At 38.4% G+C, this 23,559-nt stretch overlaps 1 protein-coding gene across 3 annotated transcripts in view; it reads right to left on the reverse strand.

The window, feature by feature from the left end:
* KIF3A (kinesin family member 3A) overlaps window positions 1-23,263 on the reverse strand; it is a 48,582-nt gene extending 25,319 nt beyond the window's left edge. For 2 of the 3 annotated variants that reach the window (XM_047084495.1, XM_047084487.1), the window contains exons 1-5: window positions 23,146-23,263; window positions 19,728-20,001; window positions 9,958-10,102; window positions 9,734-9,818; window positions 1,136-1,241 (exon numbers count right to left, since the gene is read on the reverse strand). In XM_047084495.1, the coding sequence (XP_046940451.1) occupies window positions 1,136-1,241; window positions 9,734-9,818; window positions 9,958-10,102; window positions 19,728-20,001; window positions 23,146-23,151 (616 nt within the window). In that variant the 5' untranslated portion in view covers window positions 23,152-23,263. Of the gene's footprint in view, window positions 1-1,135; window positions 1,242-9,733; window positions 9,819-9,957; window positions 10,103-19,727; window positions 20,002-22,653; window positions 22,754-23,145 lie in introns of those variants that run through there. The other variant, XM_047084503.1, reaches the window with a different exon arrangement.
* Window positions 23,264-23,559: the final 296 nt, after the last annotated feature.

Below are 23,559 nucleotides of genomic sequence, written 5' to 3' on the forward strand. Positions count from 1 at the left end.
ATAGCTATTTAGACTACATCAAACTTTTACTATTACAAATAATGTTGCAATAAGGCATTTTGTTTGTTTATGTCTAAAAATATTTTTCTAGAGGTGCCTGGCTGGCTCATTTGGAAGAGCATACAACTCGATCCCAGGTTTGTCAGTTTGAGCCTCACACTGGGTGTAGAGATTACTTAAATATTAAGAAAATATTTTTCTACATATATATCAATATAGGTAGGTAGGTAGATAGATACGTGTTAGAATTAGAAACACTGGGTCAAAAGGCATGCACTCTCTATCGCTTCTCGGCCTTTTGGCTAAGAGCAAGTGTAAAAGGCATGCATTCTAAAAAATGTCAACAGATACCATTACACTACACTTCAGAAAGGCTGTAGCGCATTACACTCCCATCACCAGTGCCCGTTTCGTCAGAGCTTCATGAACCTGGATATCCCTTCGTCGAAAACAATGGGTGAAATATCTCCCACTGCTGTTCCCCACTGCTGTTTCCTGATTAATTGTCCTGTTGAACATACCTTCATACGCTGGTTGCTGTGTATAGTTCTTCTGTGAGTAACATATTCATATATATCTTTTGCTCATTTTCCTGTTATCATATGGTCTATTACTTGGTTTATAAGAATACAATTGATTTTTAAATTTTTCTTTAATTTCTTTGAGCTTGCTAGATTTACAGTCTAGTCAAAAAAAAACTCTTAAAAAGACGTTTACTTCCTACGTTCTTAATTTTTTACCTCTGATCTCTAATTGCTGCTGGCAGCACCACTAGTACTAGCCCGAGGCAGCTTGCGTTTCAACAGTGCTGAAGTTTCTTACTCTTTACACAAAACTTCGAATAATTCTTAAAAAGCATTTCATTTAATTTTGGTTTGCTTTTCTCCCCAACAAAAGGGAAGCAGTAAAGAGCTTGGTTAATGATGACTAACAGTCTACACTCAAAGACTATGCCACTTACTAAGTAGTATACAACCTTGGACAAGTTACTTAAACTAAGATTCAGTTTCCTCAATCATAAAATAGGAATTTAGTACCTTCATAGTCCACTGTGAGGATTTTTAAAAATCATTTTTATAAATAAAAGCCTACTCAACACATAAATGTTCAATCACAATTATGCACTACCACTTACGATTTTTGTGGCCTAGAGTCATAATTCTATCCATATCGTCAGCATTATTTACCACATAAGCTGATAAATCTTTGATATAAACTCCCACATCAGGTCTTTCTTTAACCTAAAAAAAAAAAAGAAGAAAATGACCATAAGATTTTATACACATATCAGTAATTCTTCCACAGTTAATTATCAAACATCTATTATGTATTGGACACTCTGCTAAACAGTGATGATACAGTGATGGACAAGGTAGTCATAGTCTCTACATTTGTGCAGGTGACAATCCATGGCAAGAACATACAAATGAAAAATAATACACACTATTTAATTTCAATTGGTATATCATGAAGCAAAAAGTACAGGATAGTATGAGAATGCATTATAGCAAGACTAAGACATATAGTTTCCCCAACATGATGTTTAAGCTAAAACTTGATAAAATAAGAGGTAGCCAATTCAGGCTGGGGTAGCAAGAAAAGAGTATGTTATGGGATCCTGAAATGGGAAAAAAACTAAGCACTCAAAAAAGTTAAAAATAAATAAATAAATAAAAAGCCAGATCAGCTGGAAAGAGTAGGAAGCCTGGGACAAACAGGCGGGATACCTGGCTACAGAGGTAGGCAGAGATAAGACGAAGCACAATTATTGGTCTTTATGTTAACAGCAACTTGAAGCCACTGGAGGATTTCAAACAACGGAGTAAAATAATCAGATCTACAACATCTATGTAAAAACATTACCTTTCTACGAGTAACCTTACGAGAACTTTCATCAAATTTCAAGGACATATTTAGGATAGGTTTACCTAAAATACAGTGTTAGAAAGCTGACACTCACTTTGTAAGGCCCTATTAGTGACCTCCACGAGTCAACAAAATATAGGCATACCTCAGGGCTATTGCGGGTTGGGCTGCAAATGACAATGAAGCTGAAATAACTGAAATAAACCAAGTTAAATGAATTTTTTGGTTTCTCAGTATATATAAAATTATATTTATACTATACTGTAATCTATTAAGTGTGCAATAACATTATGTCTAAAAAACAGTGTATACAAATCTTAAATAAGAAATATTGTATGGGGCGCCTGGGTGGCTCAGTTGGTTGAACATTAGTTAGTCCAACTCTCAGGTGAGGTCATGATCTTGAGGTTCCTGGATTCCAGCCCTGCATCAGGCTCTGCGGTGCAGAGCCTGCTTGGGATTTTCTCTCTCTCTCTCTCTCTCTCTCTCAAAATGGATAAACAAAAAAAATTTTTTTAATATCTTATTGCTTAAAATGCTAACCATCATCTAACCTTTCAGCCAGTCATCATCTTTTTGCTGGTAGAGGGTCTTGCCTGACTGATCAGAGTGGTAGTAGCTGAAGGCTAGGGTGGTTGTGGCAATTACCTAAAATAAGACAACAAAGTCTGCTGCAGTGATGGATTCTTCCTTTCAAGAATGATTTCTCCATAGAACATGATGCTGTTTGTTTGATAGCATTCTACCCACAGAACTTCTTTCAAAATTGGAGTTAATCCTCTCAAACCTTGCCACTGCTTTATCTACAAGTTTATGAAATATTCTAAATCCTTTGTCATTTTAACAATCTTCACAGCATCTTCACCAGGAGTAGATTCCATCTCAAGAAACCACTTTCTTTGTTCAATCCATTAGAATCAACTCCTTATCGGGGCGCCTGGGTAGCTCAGTGGGTTAAGTGTCTGACTTCCGCTCAGGTCATGATCTCACAGTTCATGGGTTCGAGCCCCGCATCAGGTTCTGTGCTGACAGCTCGGAGCCTGGAGCCAGCTTTGGATTCTGTGTCTCCCTCTCTCTCTGCCCCTCCCCCACTAGCACTCTGTCCCTCTCTCTCTTTCAAAAACAAATAAACATTTTTAAAAAAAGGAAGCAACTCCTTATCCATTAAAGGTTTATCATGAGACTGCAGCAAGCCAGTCACAGCTTCAGGCTCCATTTCTAATCCTAGTTCTCCTGGTGTTTCCACCACATCTGCACTGACTTCCTCCACTGAAGTCTGGAAACCCTCACAGTCATCCACGAGGGTTGGAATCAACCCCTTCCAAACACCTGTCAATCTTGATATTTTGATCTCTTCCCATGAATCATGGATGTTCTTAATGGCACCTAGAAAGGTGAATCCTTTCTGGAAGATTTTCAATTTACTCTGCCCAGATCCATCAGAGAAATAACTCTCTAGGCAGCTACAGCCTTAGGAAATGTATTTCTTCAATAACAAGAGTTGATGGACAGGCTGCAGAATGGATGTCGTGTTAGCAGACACGAAAACAACATTCATTTCATTATACAACTTCATCGGCACCCTTAGGTGATCAGGAGCATTGTCAACGAGCAGTAATATTTTGAAAGAGATCTTTGTTTCTCAGCATGTCTCAACAGTGGACTTAAAATATTCAGTAAACTGGGGCAACTGGGTAGCTCAGTCACTTGAGCGTCCGACTCTACATTTCGGCTCAGGTCATGATCTTAAAAGTTTGTGAGATCAAGCCCTGTGTCAGGCTTTACACAGACAGCACGGAGCCTACTTGGGATTCTCTCTCTCTCTCTCTCTCTTTTTCTCTCTCTCCCTGCCCCCATCTGCCCCACTCCCACTCATGCTCCCCCTCTCTCAAAATAAATGAACATTTAAAAAAGATATATTCAGTAAACCATGTTGTTGACAGATGTGCTGTTATCCAGGCCTTGTTGTTCCATTTATAGAGGAAAGATAGAGTGTATTTAGCATAATTCTTAAGGGCCCTAGGAGTTTTCAGAGTGTTAAATGAGCACTGGCTTCAACTTAAGAGTCATCAGTTGCATTAGCCCCTAACAGGAGAGTCAGGGTGTCCTGTGAAGCTTTGATGCCAGGCACCAACTTCACCTATCTATGAAAGTCCTAGATGGCATCTTCTTCCAATAGAAAGTTGTCATCTACACTGAAAATCTGTTGTTTACCATAGCCACCTTCATGAATTATCTTACCTAGATCTCCTGGATAACTTGCTACAGCTTCTACATCAGCACCTGCTACTTCAGCTTGCACTGTCATGTTATGGAAACGGCTTCCTTCCTTAAACCTCACAAACCAACTTCTGCTACCTTCAGACTTTTCTTCTACAGCCTCCTCACCTCTCTCAGCCTTCACAGAATTAAAGAAACTTGGGGCTTTTCCCCGGATTAGGCTTTGGCTTAAGAGAATGTTGTGGCTAATATCTTGTATCCAAACCACTAAAACTTTCTCTACATCAGCAATTAGGCTGTTTGCTTTCTTATCATTTGTGTGTTCACCAGTCTAGCACTTTTAATTTCCTTCAGGAACTTTTATTTTACAGACAAAATTTGCTGTTTGGTGCAGGAAGCCTGACTTTCCACCTATCTTGGCTTTCGACAGATTTTCCTCACTAAGCTTAATCATTTCTAGCTTTTGATTTAAAGAGATGTGTGACTCTTCCTTTCACCTCAACACTTAAAAGGCTGCTATACAGTTAATTAGCCTAATTTCAATACTGCTGTGTGTCAGAGAATAGAGGCCACCAGGAGAGGAAGGGAGATGGGGAACAGCCAGCCTGCAGAGTAGTCAGAGCACACGAATTTATTAAGTTTGCTGTTTTATGTGGGCGTAGTTCGTGACACACCAAAACAATTCTAATAGTAACATCAAAAATCACTGATCAGAGATTATCATAACAAATATGATACTAATTAAAAACTTTGGAATATTGTAGTAATTACCAAAATGTGACACAGAGACATGAAATGGGCAAATGCTGTTTGAAAAATGGTGCCAATGGATTGCACGACACAGGGAGAACCACATTATCTGGAAAGCGCAATAAAGCAAAGCATCATAAAACGAAGTACGCCTGTAAAGTGAAATGGGAGGCTGAGGTCTGTGGCTGCCAGTAGGGAGAACCATTCCACAGGCAGTAAGATCCCAAAGACAAAGATGACAAACAAAATTAAAAAAAAAATCAACCCCATGGGCACCTGGGCGGCTCAGTTGGTTAAACGTCCAACTGTTGATATCAGCTAAGGTCATGATCTCACGGTGTGTGAGATGGAGCCCCACATCGGGCTCTGCAATGACAGCACTGAGCCTGCTTGGGATCCTCTCTCTTCTCTGCCCCTCCTCCTCGGGCTCTCTCCCTAATTAAATAAAGTTTAAAAAAAAATTAAAAAACAACCCCAGAGACAAAAATCACAAGGGCAGACACTCCAAATTCTAGGTGATTCGAGATCTACTTGGCTGTTTGGGAGTTTTTTGGTATTTTTTGTAAAAATTTATCAGATATATTTATACATTAGGAAAAATTACTCTTTACCTTGTCATGAGGTATAAATATGCCCTTATTTTATTTAGTAGTAAAGGAGTAATGGTGGTCTCTATAAACCAGGGGTGTCAAGATGCTCTGAGAGCCCTAGAGAGTCCATGGTGGCCCTGAGGGGGCCACTGTAGGAGTTTAGGGGTTCTCAAGCCCAGACAAATTCTAAAGAGAGCTTCACTTTCATGTGTTTTGCACATTGTGCTTCCATACGAGGTCTGGTACGATGAATGTATTTAATTGTTTTAAGTCTTTTAAATGTTTGAAAATTACTGGTCTATATCATTTACAGATGATAAATTTTCCTTCTCAGGAAATCTATGGTAAAGAACACTGTGTATATTTCTATTCCAGCAAACTGATATCTCTGAGAAATACAAAAATCATGCAGCTGATGTCATGGCAATGTCAAAACTTTTAAGCATTTACTCTCATTTTCTGCAGTCATGTCATTATAGAGCAGAAACACACTTCTAACTTGCTTTAGTCTGCAAAATCTAAGGTCATTTCCAATCACAATGTGACATTAATTTAAAATTCATTTAGTAAGTGCAGTAGATAAACTGATTAGATATGAAGATGAAGAACTGAAATATGACTCTAAATTTATGAAAGTTTGTATTGGGTAATGATATCAAATAATTTTTGTCATAAAAAGAAAGAAATTTAGCTTCTATAACAAATACAGTTTATAACACTCAAACAATCGATCTCAAAGGAGCAGTTACTCCCCAGCCTAGAATATTTTAGAAATTTGTAGATGGAGTTTCTGGTTCATTTGAGAACATGATTGGTATTCATAGGCAGGAGCCATGGATACTAAATATCCTGAAACGAATGGGATGGTCTATCACTGAAGAATTGTCCCGTACAATTTTGATGTCCTAGTATATATTCATATGAATGAAAAAAATTATTTATGATTACCTGAGTCTAGACCCAAACTCTATTTTATATATAAAGACAAAGTGCTTTTCCATGGTAATAATAGAGCAATGTACAAAACTGAGGAAAGAACTACTACTTTATTTTGTTCAGAATACCAAGAGGTAGTTACTATTTTAAAAGACCATGCCATTGACAGGAACACGAAGCAAGGTGCTTCTTTGTTTTTGTTTTTTGGAGGGGGAGTTAAAAAAATTTTTTTAAGTTTATTTATTTGAGAGAGAGAGAGAGAGAGAGAGAGGGAGGGAAAGGGAGAGAGACAGAAAAAGAGAATCCCAAGCAGCCTTCACACTGTCAGCGCAGAGCCCAATGCGGGGCTCAAACCCATGAACTACACAATCAGTACCTGTTTTTTGGGTTTTTGTTTTTTTTTTAAAAGAAGGCTTCTCACCCAGTGGGAGCCCAACGCAGGGCCTGACAAAGGGCCTGAACTCGCAACCCTGAAATCAAGATGTGAGCTGAGATTAAGAGTTGGACACTCAACTTAATGAGCCACCCAGGCCCCCCCAGTCAAGGTATTCAGATCACCGATACAACATACTTATAACAGTCTGCATTTGTAGCTGTTGCGTTCATGATGTTTACATATGCCTATTTCATTATGTCACTGAGTACGGTCATATCTAAGCATTTATATAATGAAATACTACCATTTTATATTTTCAGTACTTTTATTCTCATTTATATTACAGTTGGGCATTCATCAGCAGATTAATGGATAAAGATGTGGAATTCTGGATTACACCACCATTCACCTACGCGACTGTGATTGAGTCAGGAAACCTCTCTAGGTTTCGGTTTTCACATCAACAAAACTGAACTGCTAGGAAGATAAAATGAAATAAAGTGTGTACTACTACCACAGTTTATTGCATTGAATGCCTACTACCACACTGTAAGAACTTAATAGTAGCCACTGTTACTCTACATGTATTCTACGCAATTCTACAACAGTACCTATTGTTGTTCCATATTCAACTACCATATACACCTTATTCTTTAATCATTTTACTAACAATGAAATTCCAATCAAAATTCCAATATTAATATTTTAAAGGCTAATCTTTTTTATGTCTGTCTCATATCTTAAAATATTAAAATGTTAGGCAATATTTACCAATTATTTACCACCTGACCCAGTAGTCGAGCTTCAGGAATTTATCCTCAGATATGCCTGAAGATGTATGAATTCATATATGTACAACACTATTTACTACAGAATTGTTTATAACAGATCAGCAACAACCCAAGTGTTCATCAAGAGAGGGCTGGCTGAATACATGATGCCCCCCAAAAACAGTATGCAGCTTTTAAAAAGGACAAAAGAAAAAAAAGAAGAATGAGGAGGCTTTTCTGTACTGATATGCAAAGATTGTCACAATCCATTGGTTCAGTGAAAAATACAAAATGCAATGAGGGATAAAAATAGGATTTTCAATAAAAATCAGTGAATAGCAATCAGCTAAACTTATCAGTTAACAACCTTATGTACCTATTCACAAATTTTATGCATGTAATTTCGTATTTCCCTTTTTGGGAATTCATCATGACAACAGTCTTTCATGACAATCTATTATTCCAATGTGTAAAAACTAGAATTTCTTAATCAGAAATTATAGTTTTTCCTTTAGGTAAAAGAAACATTGAAAACTACTATTTTTTATTATGTCTATAATTAATACCATTATTTTTGACACTTAAAAAATTTCATTTTTCCCCCTCCCCTCTTTTTTTTCTTTTTCCTTTTTTTAAGTCACATTAGTGTTGACCTTTTTTTTTTAGGTTTTTTTTTTTTTAGATTATTTATTTTGAGAGAGACAGAGAGAGACAGACAGAGAGAGAGGGAGACAGAGAATCTCAAACAGTCTCCATGTTCTCAGCACATAGCCGGACAGAGGGCTTGATCTCACAAACTGTGAGATCATGACCTGAGCTGAAATCAAGAGTCGGACATTCAAATCAACTGAGCCACCCAAGTGACCCTTCTTTTTCTTCTTTTTTGACACATTAAAAATTTCTGACTTAGAATAAATTGTAAAGTACTCTTGGCATCCATACCAGAAAATGGAACCTTACATTCACATAAAAATCTGTGTGAAGGGGCACCTGGGTGGCTCAGTCAGTTAAGCATCCAACTCTTGGTTTAGGCTCAGGTCATGATCTCACAGTATGTGGATTTGAACCCCACATCAGGCTCCAGGCTGACAGCGTGGAGCCTGCTTAGGATTCTCTCTCCCTTTCTCTGCTCCTCCCCTGCTCACACACACACTCTCTGTTCTCAAAATAAATAAATCTGTGTACAAAAATCTGTGTAAAAAAAATCTGTGTACAAATGTTCATAGATGCTTTATTCATAACAGCCAGAAACTATAAACTGCCTTGATGTCCTTCAACAGGTGAATGGTTAAACTTTACATATATACACCATACATTACTACTTACCAGGTGAATGGTTAAACTTTACATATATACACCATACATTACTACTCACCATAAAAAGTAATAAACTATCAATACATGCAACAACTTGGATAAACCTCAGAGGAGTTATGCCAGGTGAAAAAGGCCGATCACAAAAGTTATATATTGTAAGGCTCTATTTATATAACATTTTTGAAACAACAAAATTTTAGAATTGGAAAGAAGATTAGGGACTGTCATGGGTTAGGGAAGGGGACAGAGGAACATAGTCAGGAGAGAGGTGGATGTGGTCATAAAAGGGCAACATGAGGCATCTTTGTGATACAACTGCTTAGTACCTTGACGTGGTAGTGGACAGATCACATAAACATGTGACAAAATAGTACAAAGTACAAATGAGTACAAGAAAAACTGGGCACTTAAGTAAAATCTATAGACTGTAGCAATGTCAATATCATGGTTGTGATACAGTACTAAAGCTCTGTATGTATAAAATATGACTACTGGGGAAAACTGTGTAAAAAGAACTTCTATGTAAAGGGTAATCTCTCCATATTCCTTCTTAACAGCTGCACATAACTCTACACTTACCTGAAGAAGAATTTTAATTAAAAAAAAAGTGCAGATCAATATACATATAGAGCTACTTACAGAGCAGAAGTAAAATTCTATTTGTTTGTATTTACATAAAGGAACACTGAAGGAATACTGACAGTGGTTATCTTAGGGTGGGGAGAAAATGGAGTAGCAACAACTTTTCAATGCATAAATTTTCACAATATTTAAAATTTTGAATCGGGACCATATAAACAGGTAAAAAAAATAAGTAAACTATTAAAAGTACCTTTTGTACAAAAGGAACTTTAATTTAGTTAACATTTTACTGCTTTGGAAAGCACTTCAATTCCAGTTATCCTTACCTCTAACCTCTGTGTCTGATCCTTGCCCAAAAGGTCACGAACTTCTTCATTATATATTTCCAAGTAAGACACTCGAACCAAAAATCTGTAAATAAAACATCATTTAAAAAAACAGAGAAATACTTACAAGAACAGTTTTAATATGTATTGAGAAGATATGTGCCTATATGCCTTTCTTGTGTTTGTACTTCTCAAGAGTAGAAAATAAAAGAATTCTCTTTTACCTTGTATCTCCCTCTGCTTTTGCAATATGACCAAATATGTGAGCAAATGAATTTGGAATGATTCCTCTAAGTTCAGGAACAGCTCGAACGCCTTCCATGGTAAAAGTTTTGCCTGTTCCAGTTTGTCCATATGCAAAAATAGTCCCTGAAAATGATGAAGAGATTCAATCACTTTTAGAGTCCAATGCTACAGGATAACAGCTCTTAAAAATAATTCCTTTGACACTGTGATGCAACTTCTTCCTTGGATTTAAAACTTACTCAAGTACAAATTTCACTTCTATTATCAACAATTACAACATGTACTCTGTGCCAGGTAAGCCAAGCACTGTTAAAGCCCTAAAATCAATGATATATTCCTAATTATTAATAAAAAGTATCCCAAACCGTAAATGTAAAGTCTTACACCATGGCTAAGCATAAGAAATTCATTATAATGTGTATGCTAATTACTTAGTGTAAACATTACGTTGGAGAAGGTAGTACAATTGCAGGAGCAAAAGAAGACAAGTTCTAGAATGGAAAGACCTCAGTGTGACCTATCTGCCAGTGGTGAGCCATATGACCTGACACAAGAATCTACCCAGAGACTGTCTCCTCAGTGGTAAAACAAGGATAAGAATAAGTACCCGACATTAATAGTAAGAACCAAATGAAACAATTTAATCCAAGCGACCATCATGATGCCTGGTAGAGTAAAAGTAAATGGTATTTTCTTTCTTCTTTATCCTAAAATAAATTCATTACTTAAAAAATACGTATTTTTGAAGTAAAAGCAGTAAGGAATAGGGGAGTCAAAAAAGGTGACAATACAATCATTACAGGTAATTACAGATAGAATTTAAACTTTCTAAACAACTAAATTCATTCATTCAACAACTACTCACCACACACCTGAGTATGGTATTGTGCTAGGCAGCAGGGGACACAGTGACAAACAAGACAAACATAGTCCTTAATCTTACAGTGTGTGTAATCTTGGAAAGGAGGTATTGGTCAAATATTTATAGGAGGATGAGTCCTGGGACTGAGAAACAGAATTCTAGATGACAATAAAGGGACATAGTGTAGGCAGGAGAACTGATGCAAGAGGAAATACGGGGGTGGGGGGGGGATCAGGAAAGGCATTCCAGAAAAGCTAAAATTTAAGATGCAATCTGAAATATGAGTAAGAGATAGTAACAGAGTGGACAGCAAGAGGCAAGAGAGAAAAAAGAGAGATTTTGAGGAAATGAAATGAGATCAGAATGAAGGAAACAGAGATGGAAAATGAAGATGGATGTAGACAGAGCTAAAGACACCAGCAGGAGCCTAATCACACAGGGCCACGAAGACCATACTAAGGTTTTAAGAAGGTATCATAAAAGCAAAGCGAAGCCAAAGAATGATTCTGCAGTTAGGAGTGAATCAGAATCGCTACAGCTATACTGTGTACATAGAATTGGAAGAAAGCAAAGGGAGATTTGTGAAGAAACCAGTCAAAGAGCTGGAGCTGACAACAGAAGGGAGTGAGAAAGGTGGAAGGATTTCAGAGACATGTAACAGAATCAACAGCACCTGGAAATAACTAGCCAGGGGAGGAATCCAGGACGACTTTCAAATTTCCGGCTTGAACAAAGGGATGTATGGCTATGCTGTATACTGCTGTATACTGAGATGGTGAACACCACTAGAAAAAATGACAGTTTGAAAAGAAAGACCATGAATTCAGTGCAGGGCACACTGAGCTTTAAGTGCCCGTGACACAACCAAATAAATACATGCATCAAGCAGGCAGGTGGAGGGATGAAATGTATTTGCTCAGTGAAGCCCTACGAGTGCATGTGATTTCCACGGGACACAGCTCAGTTTAAGAACACAGCACAGGAAGTGACAGCCCAAATGACAAAGGCTTTTCAACTATCACTCTATGCAGTTAACCTCTTATGTCATCATCATTTCTAGACTTTCTGTGACAATAGGCACAATAATTAATCACAACAGAAGCCATTTTTTACACATGGGAATAAAAAAGTCTTAATTTTTTTCTAACTCACTGAATATGGCAAACTCTGCCATAAAAAAATGCATTATTGCATTCAAAAGAGCTAAAAATATTATGAACTCACAGACTGCACTTTATAACTGACACAACAGCTATCATTTACAGATCATCTGCTATGAGCTAGGCATGTACTTTACATGCATCCTTACTGAATTTTCACCCCAATCCTAAAAGCTGGGCACTATTTATATTTCCATGCTTTAGTTGAGGAATCGAAGGCTTACAGAGGTTGGATTACTTGTTCAATGTCATAGTTAAGTGGTAGAAAGAAGGTCTGCACACAGTCCATTTGGGTCCAGAGCTCATACTTTTAAAAAGTATGTAACGGCCAGAAATTTTTTGAATTCAAAATTAATTCCTAATGCAACTTCTATGAATGCATTAAATACATGAAGATTACTAATTTAAAAAGGTTATTAATCTCTAATTTTAGAGCTGAGAAAGAAGGATCAGGAATGCCTGAAAACAAAAGAATCTCATCTCATTTTCAGAGAGGAAATTCCAAATTCCTAGTTTTTTACGTCCAGTTTAACAAATCTAATGCCAGAATTTCCTTCATATGAACTTCTCTTAAAACTCTACTTTTTAAAAACTAAAAACGACCTGAAATCTTACCACATCTCCCTATTTCCTAACTACATCTTTAAAATGGTGGAAGGCCTACAAAAAATCTGCACGTGGATTTTTATTTCAGTGCATAATTCTAACTGCCAAAACTTGGATGCAACCAAGATGTCCCTCAGTAGGTAGGTGAATAAATAAACTGTGGTACAGCCAAATAATAGAGTATTATCCATTATCAGCATAAATCAAGATATAAGCTATCAAGCCATGAAAAGACACGGGGAAAACTTCAGGGCCTATTAACTAAGTGGAAGAAGCCAAACTGAAAGTTTACATACTATATGATATTCTAGAAAAGGTGAAACTATGGAGACAGTAAAAGCATTAGTGGTTGCCAGGCTTAGTAGGGGAAGGAAAGATAAACAAGCAGTGCACAGAATGAAACTATTATTTATGATATTACAACAGTAGACACATGTCATTATATTTTTTGTCAAAGCCCACAGAATGTACAAGAGTGAACCCTAATGTGAACTATGGACTTTGGATGAAAATGACATGTCAGTGTATGTTCATCAGTTGTAACAAATATACCACTGTAGTGGAGGATGTTGAGAGTGGGGAACTTTGTATACGTTTGGGGACAAAGGATATATGGGAAATCTCTGTGCTTTTTTCTTTCTTTTTTTAATATTTTTTAATGTTTGCTTATCTTTGAGAGAGAGACAGAGTACAGGTGGGGTAGGGGCAAAGAGAGAAGGAGACACAGAATCTGAAGCAGACTCCAGGCTTTGAGCTGTCAGCACAGAGCCTGACGCAGGACTCAAACTCACGAACTGCAAGATCATGACCTGAGCTGAAGTCGGACACTCAACCGACTGAGTCACCCAGGCGCCCCTCTCTGTACTTTTTTCAATTTTGCTTTAAACTAAAACTGTTCTAAAAAACGAAGTTCACTAACTTTTTTAAAAAGTTTTAAATGGTAGAAGGATTATGTATTTGTCTTTCCACATTTGAATAATACATTTAAATAATGTAACATTCTATGTTACAGCAGTCCTGATTTTGGTGCTTTTTCCAAATGTTTTTCTATGTTACTATCAACAATTTTCAGCATAATAGGTGCAAAATAGGTGAAAAGTCCCTTGACATTTACATACTAATTCATACAACATTTTTTAAAATACACAGTTCTATTATTTCAAAATTAAACTTGTGACACTTCAGCTTCCAACAAAGATAGAGTAACAAGGACCAGATTCACCCTCCTGACTGAAACAAATACGAAGCAACAGTTTTCAAGACCATGGACTCCAGTCAACAAAAGGCCGTGACCCCTGAAAACTGGCAAATAGGTGAGGTAGGCCCTATGACAGCCCAGCTTCCTGGCTTGTGAGATAATCAGAGCCACGGACCAGGATGGGGAACCCAAGGAGTGCTGGGTGGATTCCCTGAGTCAAGAAGGAGCCACAGTCCAGAGAGCCCAACGCAGCTATATGCTGTAGGGCACAGCAGTAGAGAGGACAACAGTGCACACAAAACTCCAGATTCCAGACATCTACAGATGGTCTTCCTCAAGTACTCAGCTGAGTACTAAGCATCTCAAGAGTGTGAGGAAACTATCTAAATGGGGGGGGGGGGGTGGGGTGGGGGCGGGAATCGTTTGGAAGGAAGAGTCCCCGGCACTCAAACAGGCCAGAAACAGTATCTATTTATACCAGTCAGACTGGAAAACCTCATGATTCACAGGACATTAGGTACAAAAAGGTCTTGCCTCATTCTTAGGGAAATAACCTCAGACTGAACACTGTTCCACTCCTAACTAAAGATCTTAAAAGATCTAAAAGAATCAAACCATTTTCAAGTAACTGCAACTCAGAACAAAGTTCATCAATATTTATAGAAATAAAAAAATTCAAGAGCCAAGGTGAAACTCACAGTGTCCTGGCACCCAACCAAAATTTGCCAAACTTGCAAAAAAGATATGACTCTTAATGAAAAAATCCATCAATCAGTCAAAACCAATTCAGAATGGACACAAATGTTAGAATTAGCAGATAGGGACATTAAAACAGTTATAAAAACTATATTCTACATGTTAAAAAGTTAGGTGGAAACTTTGGATGGGTATTTGAAAGAACTTGGACAGAAGATACAACAAAGACCCAAATCAAACTTCTAAAGATAAAAATTACATGTGGGATGAAAAATACAATAGCTAAGGTAAATGGCAGATTCAACACTGCAGAATAGAAGATCAGTCAACTTGAATATATATCAGTAGAAACAGTAAAAAATGTAACAGAGGAAAAAAACAGAAAAAAGAAAAACAGCATCAATGAGCTGTGGGACAATTTCAAGCAGCCTGATATACATGTTACTGCAGACCCCCAAAAAAAGGGTGGGGACAGGAAAAATATTTGAAGAGACAATGCCTGAAATTTTTCCAAATCTGATGAAAACTACAAACTCACAGATCCAAAAAGCTTAATGAATAGTAAGCACAGAAACATAAAGAAAAATACGTGGCACATCATAATCAAATTGCTCAAAACCAGTGACAGAGAAGATCTTAAAAGCACCCAAAGAAAGATATGTCTTAAAAGCACCCAAAGAAAGAAGAACCAAGATAAGAAGAAAAGCAGAATTCCAGGAGGAAAAAATGCAAATGAGAAGACAGGAGAGGTATATTCTTCAAGTATTAAAAAAAGCTATCAACCTAGAATCCCATACCTAGTGAAAATTTCTTTCAAAAACAAAGGCAAAATAAATACTTTTTAGACTACAAACTCTGAAAGAATTCATCACCAGTAGACTTGCACTTGAGAAATATTTAAGGAAGTTTTTCAAACCAGAAGGAATGTTACTAGATGGAAATATAGATCTACATAAAGGAATAGAGAGTACCAAAAATGTTAACTACATAAGTAGTTATAAGTAATATGTTTTTTCCTTTTATTTAAATCTCTTTAAAAGATAACTGATGGGGCGCCTGGGTGGCGCAGTCGGTTGGGCGTCCGACTTCAGCCAGGTCACGATCTCACGGTCCATGGGTTCGAGCCCCGCGTCGGGCTCTGGGCTGATGGCCCAGAGCCTGGAGCCTGTTTCCGATTCTGTGTCTCCCTCTCTCTCTGCCCCTCCCCCGTTCATGCTCTGTCTCGCTCTGTCCCAAAAATAAATAAAAAATGTTTAAAAAAAAAAAAAAAGATAACTGATGGTTTAAACAAAAATATTAACAATGTGGTTTGGAGTACATAACATGTAGAAGTAAACAACAGCACAATACTGAGGAGACAACCACTGGAAGTACAGCACTACAAAATTTTTTTAAGTAGCATAGTATCACCTGAAGGTAAAGTGGGATACATTAAAGATTTATACTATAAACTTTAATGCAACCACTAAAATAAAACAAAGATGTATTGCTATATATGCCAACAGAGAAGAATGGAATAATAAAAATAATACAAAAGAAGGCATAAAAAGAGGAAAAGAGTACAAAGAGAAAACAAAAAGCAAGACATAAATTGTCTCAATACCCGCAGTGAAGAAGCAGAGTTAGCAAGACTGAGTTTAAAAAAACACACACACACACACTCAAAATACTACCAACTATACAGTGCTGTGCCAAAAAGAGCTAACAACAGATCTGGGACTGCTATTCTTTGAGAGGCCTGCTTTCAAAGGTGGCTTTTGACTAGCACCTGGGAATTTGGATTTAAGAAGGGTTCTCATCACTCCCTAACTGGTAAGAGTAGCTCACTATGCCTAACTTGTTTATATAAACAAGGTGGTTTGTGCTAAACACCTGCTTTCCTTCTCCTGAGAGCCTGGGATCTTGGCAAGTGTTAGGCTGAGGGTGCCCATATGAGCAGGCTCCAATAAAAAGTTTGGACACTGGGTCTCTTACAGAGCTTCTCTGACAAACAACATTTAACAAGTACTATCATAGTCAATGGTAGAACAATTAAGCACATCTTGTGTGCCTACTAGTAGGAGAGGACTCTTGGAAGTCTGTACCTGGTTTCCTCCACACTTCACCCCAGGCACCTTTACCCTTTGCTGTTTTTTGTTTTCTTTCTTCCTTTTTTCATTTCTTTTCTTTCTTCCTTCCTTTCCTTCTTTCTTTTGGCTATGCATGTGTGTCTTTTTTGCTCTAATAAGCCAAAGCTGTAAGTACAACTACAGACTGACTCCCTTGACTTCTCCTAGCAATCTGCAAATGTGGTAATCTTAGTGACTTCCAGTATAGCTACCTACTAGAAATGCACTTTCAATATAAAAACACAAGTAGGTTCAAAGTAGAAGGATGAAAGAAGATATACTATGTTAACATAGCATCAAAAGAAAATTAGAATGTCTATATCAATATCAGACAAAGTAGGTTTCAGAGTAAGGAATATTACCAGGGATAAAGAGAGTAATTTCATCATGAAAAAGAGATTAACTCACCACAAGGATTTAAAACGCCTAAGCATTTATGCACCTACTCAGAGGGTTTCAAAATTCATTAAGTAAAAAGTGATAGAACTGAAAGGAAAAAGCAAATACAAAAACGAAGTCAGAGAATTCGAAACCCCTCTCTCAGTAATTGACACACCAAGTAGAAAATAATTAAGTATAAAGAAAATCTGAACGACACTATTGAACAAATTGATGTAATGAAATGAACATTTATAGAACACTCCACCCAACAACAGCAAAATACACATTCTTTTCAAGAATATACAAACATTGGGGCGCCTGGGTGGCGCAGTCGGTTAAGCGTCCGACTTCAGCCAGGTCACGATCTTGCGGTCCGTGAGTTCGAGCCCCGCGTCGGGCTCTGGGCTGATGGCTCAGAGCCTGGAGCCTGTTTCCGATTCTGTGTCTCCCTCTCTCTCTGCCCCTCCCCTGTTCATGCTCTGTCTCTCTCTGTCCCAAAAATAAATAAACGTTGAAAAAAAAAAAATTAAAAAAAAAAAAAAAAAAAAAGAATATACAAACATTTAGGGGAGCCTGGGTGGCTCAGTCGGTTGGGTGTCCGACTTCAGCTCAGGTCATGATCTCACGGTTCATGGGTTTGAGCCCTGCGTCAGGCTCTGTGCTGACAGCTCAGAGCCTGGAGCCTGCTTCTGATTCTGTCTCCCTCTCTCTAGCCCTCCCCCACTCACACTCTGTCTCACTCTCTCTCTCTCTCAAAAAATAAACAAACATTAAAAAAAATTTTTTTTAAAGAATATACAAACATTTAATAATAAACTTCATTCTAGATTATACAACACATCTCTAATTTCAAAAGATTCAAGTTTTACATAGTATTTCTCTGACTAAAATGGAATTAAACTAGACATCAGTAACAGATCTCTGGAAAATCCCAAAATATCTGGAAATGAACACTTTTTTATTTTTTTAAAGTATTTTTTTAATACTTATTTATTTTTGAGAGAGAGAGCACACGCAACATAGCACGAGCAGGGTACAGGAAGAGAAAGAGGGAGACACAGGATTTGAAGAAGGCTCCAGGCTCCGAGCTGACAGCACAGAGGCCCACACGGGGCTTGAATCCACTAACTGTGAGATCATGACCTGAGCCAAAGTCAGACACTTAACTGACTGAGCCACCCAGGCACCCCTTAACACATTTCTAAATAACCCAAGGATCAAAGAAGAAATCAAAAGGGAAGGAAGAAAGTTCTTGCACTGCATGAAAATGAAAACACAGTGTGTCAAAATCCATACAATGCTACTAACGCAGTAGTTAGGGGTTAATTCATAGCATTAAACCTCTATATTAGAAAGGAATATAGGTCTCAAAACAATGACCTCAGCTTCCACCATAACAAAGAAAAAGAGGAATAAAGTAGGAGGGAAAAATAAAGATCAAAGCAGAAATTCACAAAATAGAAAATGTAAAAAATAATAAAGGAAAATTATTAAAACCAAAAGCCAGTTTTTTGACAAAATCAGTAAAATTGTTAAACCTCCTGCCAGACTAATCACAAGAAAAAGAGAAGACACAAATTACGACCTATCATGTATCACGTACCAATATCTTACTGAAAAAGATCACACCACATTCTAACATAAGAATGATAGAGGACTGACATAAACAACTTGTTGCCAATAAATTCGACAAATTCCATGAAAGATAAACTACCGGAGCTTACTAAAAGAAAAATAGGTAACTTGAACATCGCTATATTATTAAAGAAATTGAATCTTTAGTTAAAAACCTTCCCACAGGGTTCCCTGGTGGCTCAGTCAGTTAAGCATCTGACTCTTGATTTCAGCTCAGGTCATGATCTCACGATTCACAAGATCCAGCCCTGCACTGATGGTGTGGAGCCTGCTTGGGATTCCCTCTCTCCCTCTCTCTCTGCTCCCCCACCTCAAAAATAAACAAACATTTAGAAAATAAGTATATGAATAGCTGCTCAACATTACTAGTTACAGAGAAATACAAGTTAAAACAATGAAATACCACCACAGAGCCTCTACAACAGCTATAATTAAAAAGACTGATAATCTAAATGTTGGTGAGAATGTGAGGAAACTAGAACCCTCATACCATGCTCATGAGGAAAACAAATTAATAGTCACCACTCTCAAAAGCAGTTTGGCAATTTCTTCAAAAACAAATATACCTTAACCATATGACCCAGAAATTCCACTTCTAGGTATCTACCCAAGAGAAATTTTAAAATTTAGTTGCATAAAGACTTATAAAAGAATGTTCACAGCAGGACTATTTATAATAGGCAAAAAACTGGAACAATCCAAATTTCCATCAAAGATCACTAAAGGAGGTATATTCATAAAATGGAATTCAGCATTAAAAAGGAACAAAGAACTGATATACACAACAACATGGGTGACCCTCAACAACATTATACAAGTGAAAGAAAACAGATAATAAAGATGAGATAGAGTATGCTTTGGTTTACATGGAATTTCAAGGAAAGACAGAACTATAGACAAAAGCAGTCAACGGCAGCCTGGAGATGGGAATGCAAAGGCACATAAAGAAATTTCAGGGGTCATAAAACTGGATTGTGGTGATAGTTTCAAAACTATATGTATTTACTGTAACTCATCAAACTGTATGATTACAATGGGTGAAATTATAGGGTATTAATACCTCAATAAAGTTATTTTTTTTAAAAGTGGACTTTATACTCACCATTGTAGCCTTCAAGAACAGAATCAATAATAGGTCTTGCAGTTAAGTTATAAACATCAAGTTGTTTACTCTCTGGTCCAAACACAGTATCAAAAGTAAATGTCTTTGGAGGTTCATTGGAAGAATCAGTCTTATGTACAGTAATAGTTCCCCTCATCTCATCCACACTGACAGCTTGTTTATAGCACATTGATTTCTCTCTCTCGTTGAGGGGCCGGCACCTAACAACCACCTTCACATTATCACAGCTTTCAGGCTTCTCTGATTTATTGATCTGGTGGAGAAAATATTCACAAATAATGAAAAGAATATTTACTTTTACCTTCAGCAAATTAAATTTCAAATTTGAAAAAGGCTACTTTGCCATCCTAGTACCTTGCACATATTAAATACTCCATGAATATTTGTTACATGCAATTAAAGATCTTACAGATATATAGAAAAGGCTTATTAAAAGATATGAAAAGGCAAATAGTTTTTTTTTATAATACAAATGAGGGGAGAGAAAATCTAATTTACATTTATAGTAAATAAGTGCTATTCAAGCAGAAAATGAACCAGTATATTATAGACTGCCTTTCTGCATAAAAGTCCCTGACTTCCTCTGTGTTTCCTGCCTATAGGAAAACACACGTGAACATGGTTAACAACTTTAATCAAGAATATAGTAGTAGGTTCTGTGTTCCCGAGACTTTTATTTTCTACAATGCATTAGTCAAATGTTTTTTTAATCACGTAACTGTATGTAGTCTATCTTCTCTATAAAAGACAACATTAAATAAAACACAGAAAAGAAAGCCCAATAGCAGACATAAATGTTTTAGTATGCCTCTAACCTTATGAACATCTATACATGTAAAGTTTCAATTTTTGAAATTTTATGATTAAGACTCTATGTTAAAATATAATCCTTAACAAAGACAAATACTGTACAATTTCACTTATACGTGGAATCTAAAAAAAACAAATGAACAAACAAAACAAAACTTGTAGATACAAAGAACAGATTAGTGGTTGCCAGAGGGGAGCTGGGTATGGAGGTAGACAAAATGGGTGAAAGGGATCAAAATGTACAAATTTCCAGTTATAAAATACATGAGTCATGTATAAATAATATATGGCATGGTGGCTACAGTCAATAATACATATTTGAAAATACATATTTGGAAGTTGCTGAAAGACTGTATATTGAAATTTCTCATAAGAAAAAAAAAATTAACTCTGGCAATGGATGGTAACTAGACTTACTGTGGGGATTATTTCACGAGGAATACAAATACTAAATCACGTGGTACAGGTGAAATTATTATAGGTCAATTATACTTCAATTAGAAAAATTCAATCCGGTTACTGAAGTAAAGGTCAATCGTTTAGTTGAACAGTACCAACACAAGATACCTCTCCCCTTCTCTACTTTCACCACGTTAGTCTAGTCCCCATTCTCCCACCCTGCATTGTAAGGCTCCTTAATGGGACACCTGCATCTAGTTAGGTTCTCCTACAGTCTGTTCCCTACATAGCAGTCAGCTTCAACACAAATTTAATCATGACGCTCCCTTAGTTACAACTCCGCAAAGGCTTCCCGCTGACATCACTGACATAAGGACTGTGTATGAAAATCACAGTCCTTAAGGCGGCCTTTAAGACCTGGCTCTGGCCCATGTCTACTTGTCTAGCCTTATTTCACAAGTTTCCCTGCTTGGCTTTCTTAGCCACAGCCACACGGGTTTGTTTGGTTTTTTTTAAGCCTTTTCTGTTCACCATGCTCCTTCTTACCACAAGCCTCTCCATGTGCTGTTCCTTCTGCCTAGAACATTCCTCACTCTCACCTTCACTTAGTCTCAGATCTCACCAAAACAGCCACTTCACTTGGAAAGACTTCCCTAACTAGGTCAAATCCTGGTATAGGCCCTGAGAGCACCCTACTCTCTCCTTCCTCTACAACGGTTTCAATTCTACTTTGCTTCTTATTTGATGGTCTGTCCTATCTGTCTACACTAGAGGTTGCGAACTGGTATTCAAGGGACTGAATTCAGCCCGCAAATACTTTTTGTTTGGCTCATAGAATTTAAAAATATTTTTTAATTAGTTGCTAAAATTCAAAAATGGAGAAATTTCATAAAAATAACAATTTCTAGATTCTCTTGGAAAAAAACGATGATTTGGGTGGCTCAGTTGGTTAAGTGTCTGACTTTGGCTCAGGTCACCATCTCGTGGTTCATGGGTTTGAGCCCCATGACCAGCTCTGTGCTGACAGCTCAGAGCATGGAGCCTGCTTCAGATTCTGTGTCTCCCTCTCTCTCTCTCAAAAATAAACATTAAAAAAAATTTTTTAAGAAAAAAAAGATGATCTGACATGTATAAGCCAGCGTTCCTACATAGAAACACCTTACAACTCACCAGAAGCTACTTTCTATTATATGCCACCCATTCACTTCGTTAATGTTAAGGGTCTTGTCTCTACCAACATGATTTTCACCTCTGCCCATTAAGGCAAGCTTCTATCTTCCCAAGTTCAAGAACCTGTCTGGTTTTGCTCAATATTTTACCTCCAGTGCCTAACTTGTGATTGATTCCCAGTATTTGCTGAGTGAACTGATAAATAACTTGAAAGCAAGATCACGGAATACTGGCATTTAATGCTAAATGTCAAGTACTGTCCTTCAATTCCGTTGTGCGTTACCTTATTTCATCCTGATAAAACCCCATGAGGAAAAGTTTAATTACGTGGGAATTAAAGACCCAGAAAGATTAAATAATTGTCCGAGGCCTCGGACCAGAAGAAAAACAACCAAAGCCCTATGTGTTCTCCATGACCCTATAATGGACTTAGGACGCCCCCTATTAACTGTACGATAATGTCCTGTGAAATCCTACAAGACAAACATACCACCCAACCCCCGGCCTCACACACAAAGACACCTACGGGTTACATTCTGCACTGTAAGCGAAAGCACCACGAAAGGAATGACAGCTCGAGTCCAGGGCTGGAGAAAGAACAGGCAGCTCTCGTTTCGCTCCTTTCCGGAGCTGGGCTCCTTGGCGTACAGACCCCACCAGGTGCGGAGCATCCAAAGCCGACCCCCCGCGGCCGCTCCCAGGCGCCCCACTCAGCTAGCAGGGCTGGGAGCGAGAGCGCATCCTCAGGCGCTGTGCCTTTATGTCAAGCAGCACAGGCCCTGCGGGATGCAGCACCGGCGAAGACAGCAGGGCCTGCCCGGGGCCCCTCCCAGGACCGGCAGGATCCTCGCGGGCTCGAGCCCACCCGCCGGGCTCCCCAACCGCTGGGGCCAGCAGAGCTGACCCTGCCCCGCCCCACCCCAGACGCCTGCCTGTTCCGCGCCTCCATGGCAACAGCCGCGCCCCCGAGCCAGGCCGCTGGGATGAGGAATCCCAGCAGCTGAGCGACTCTCCTCACCGGCATCGTGGCTCCCTCCTGTGCCCCGCTGACGTCCCCGCCCTGGGCGCAGTCCAACGGCGCCGGGTTCGCAGGAGAGGTTTGTCAGAGATTACCGAAATACCGCCTTGGCGCTCTCGAGACTGCGGCTCCTCGGGCGAGAGCAGGCTGTGCGCAAGCGCACTGCGAGCTCGCCCCGCCCCGTCCCCAGGCCTCAGGCTCTCTCGGCCTTCTGAATTACGCCTGCGCGGAAGCTTTCCGAGTCCGTCTCCTAGGACGCCAGACTAAGGCTGCGCCTGCGCAATGCTGCCATTTGACTGCGCTAGAACTCTGGCCCGCATTGGGGCGGGGATACCTGGCTGCCACCGGTAGGCAGGGGGAGGCGCTCCTAAATCCCGCGACTACCTTTCTGGCTCTGGCAATATTCCCAGTATA

The sequence above is a fragment of the Lynx rufus genome, unplaced genomic scaffold (genome assembly GCF_022079265.1).
Source record: "Lynx rufus isolate CCGP_SWC_20201006 ecotype Redwood Valley unplaced genomic scaffold, mLynRuf1.p SCAF_1, whole genome shotgun sequence".
NCBI classification, from domain to species: Eukaryota; Metazoa; Chordata; class Mammalia; order Carnivora; family Felidae; genus Lynx; species Lynx rufus.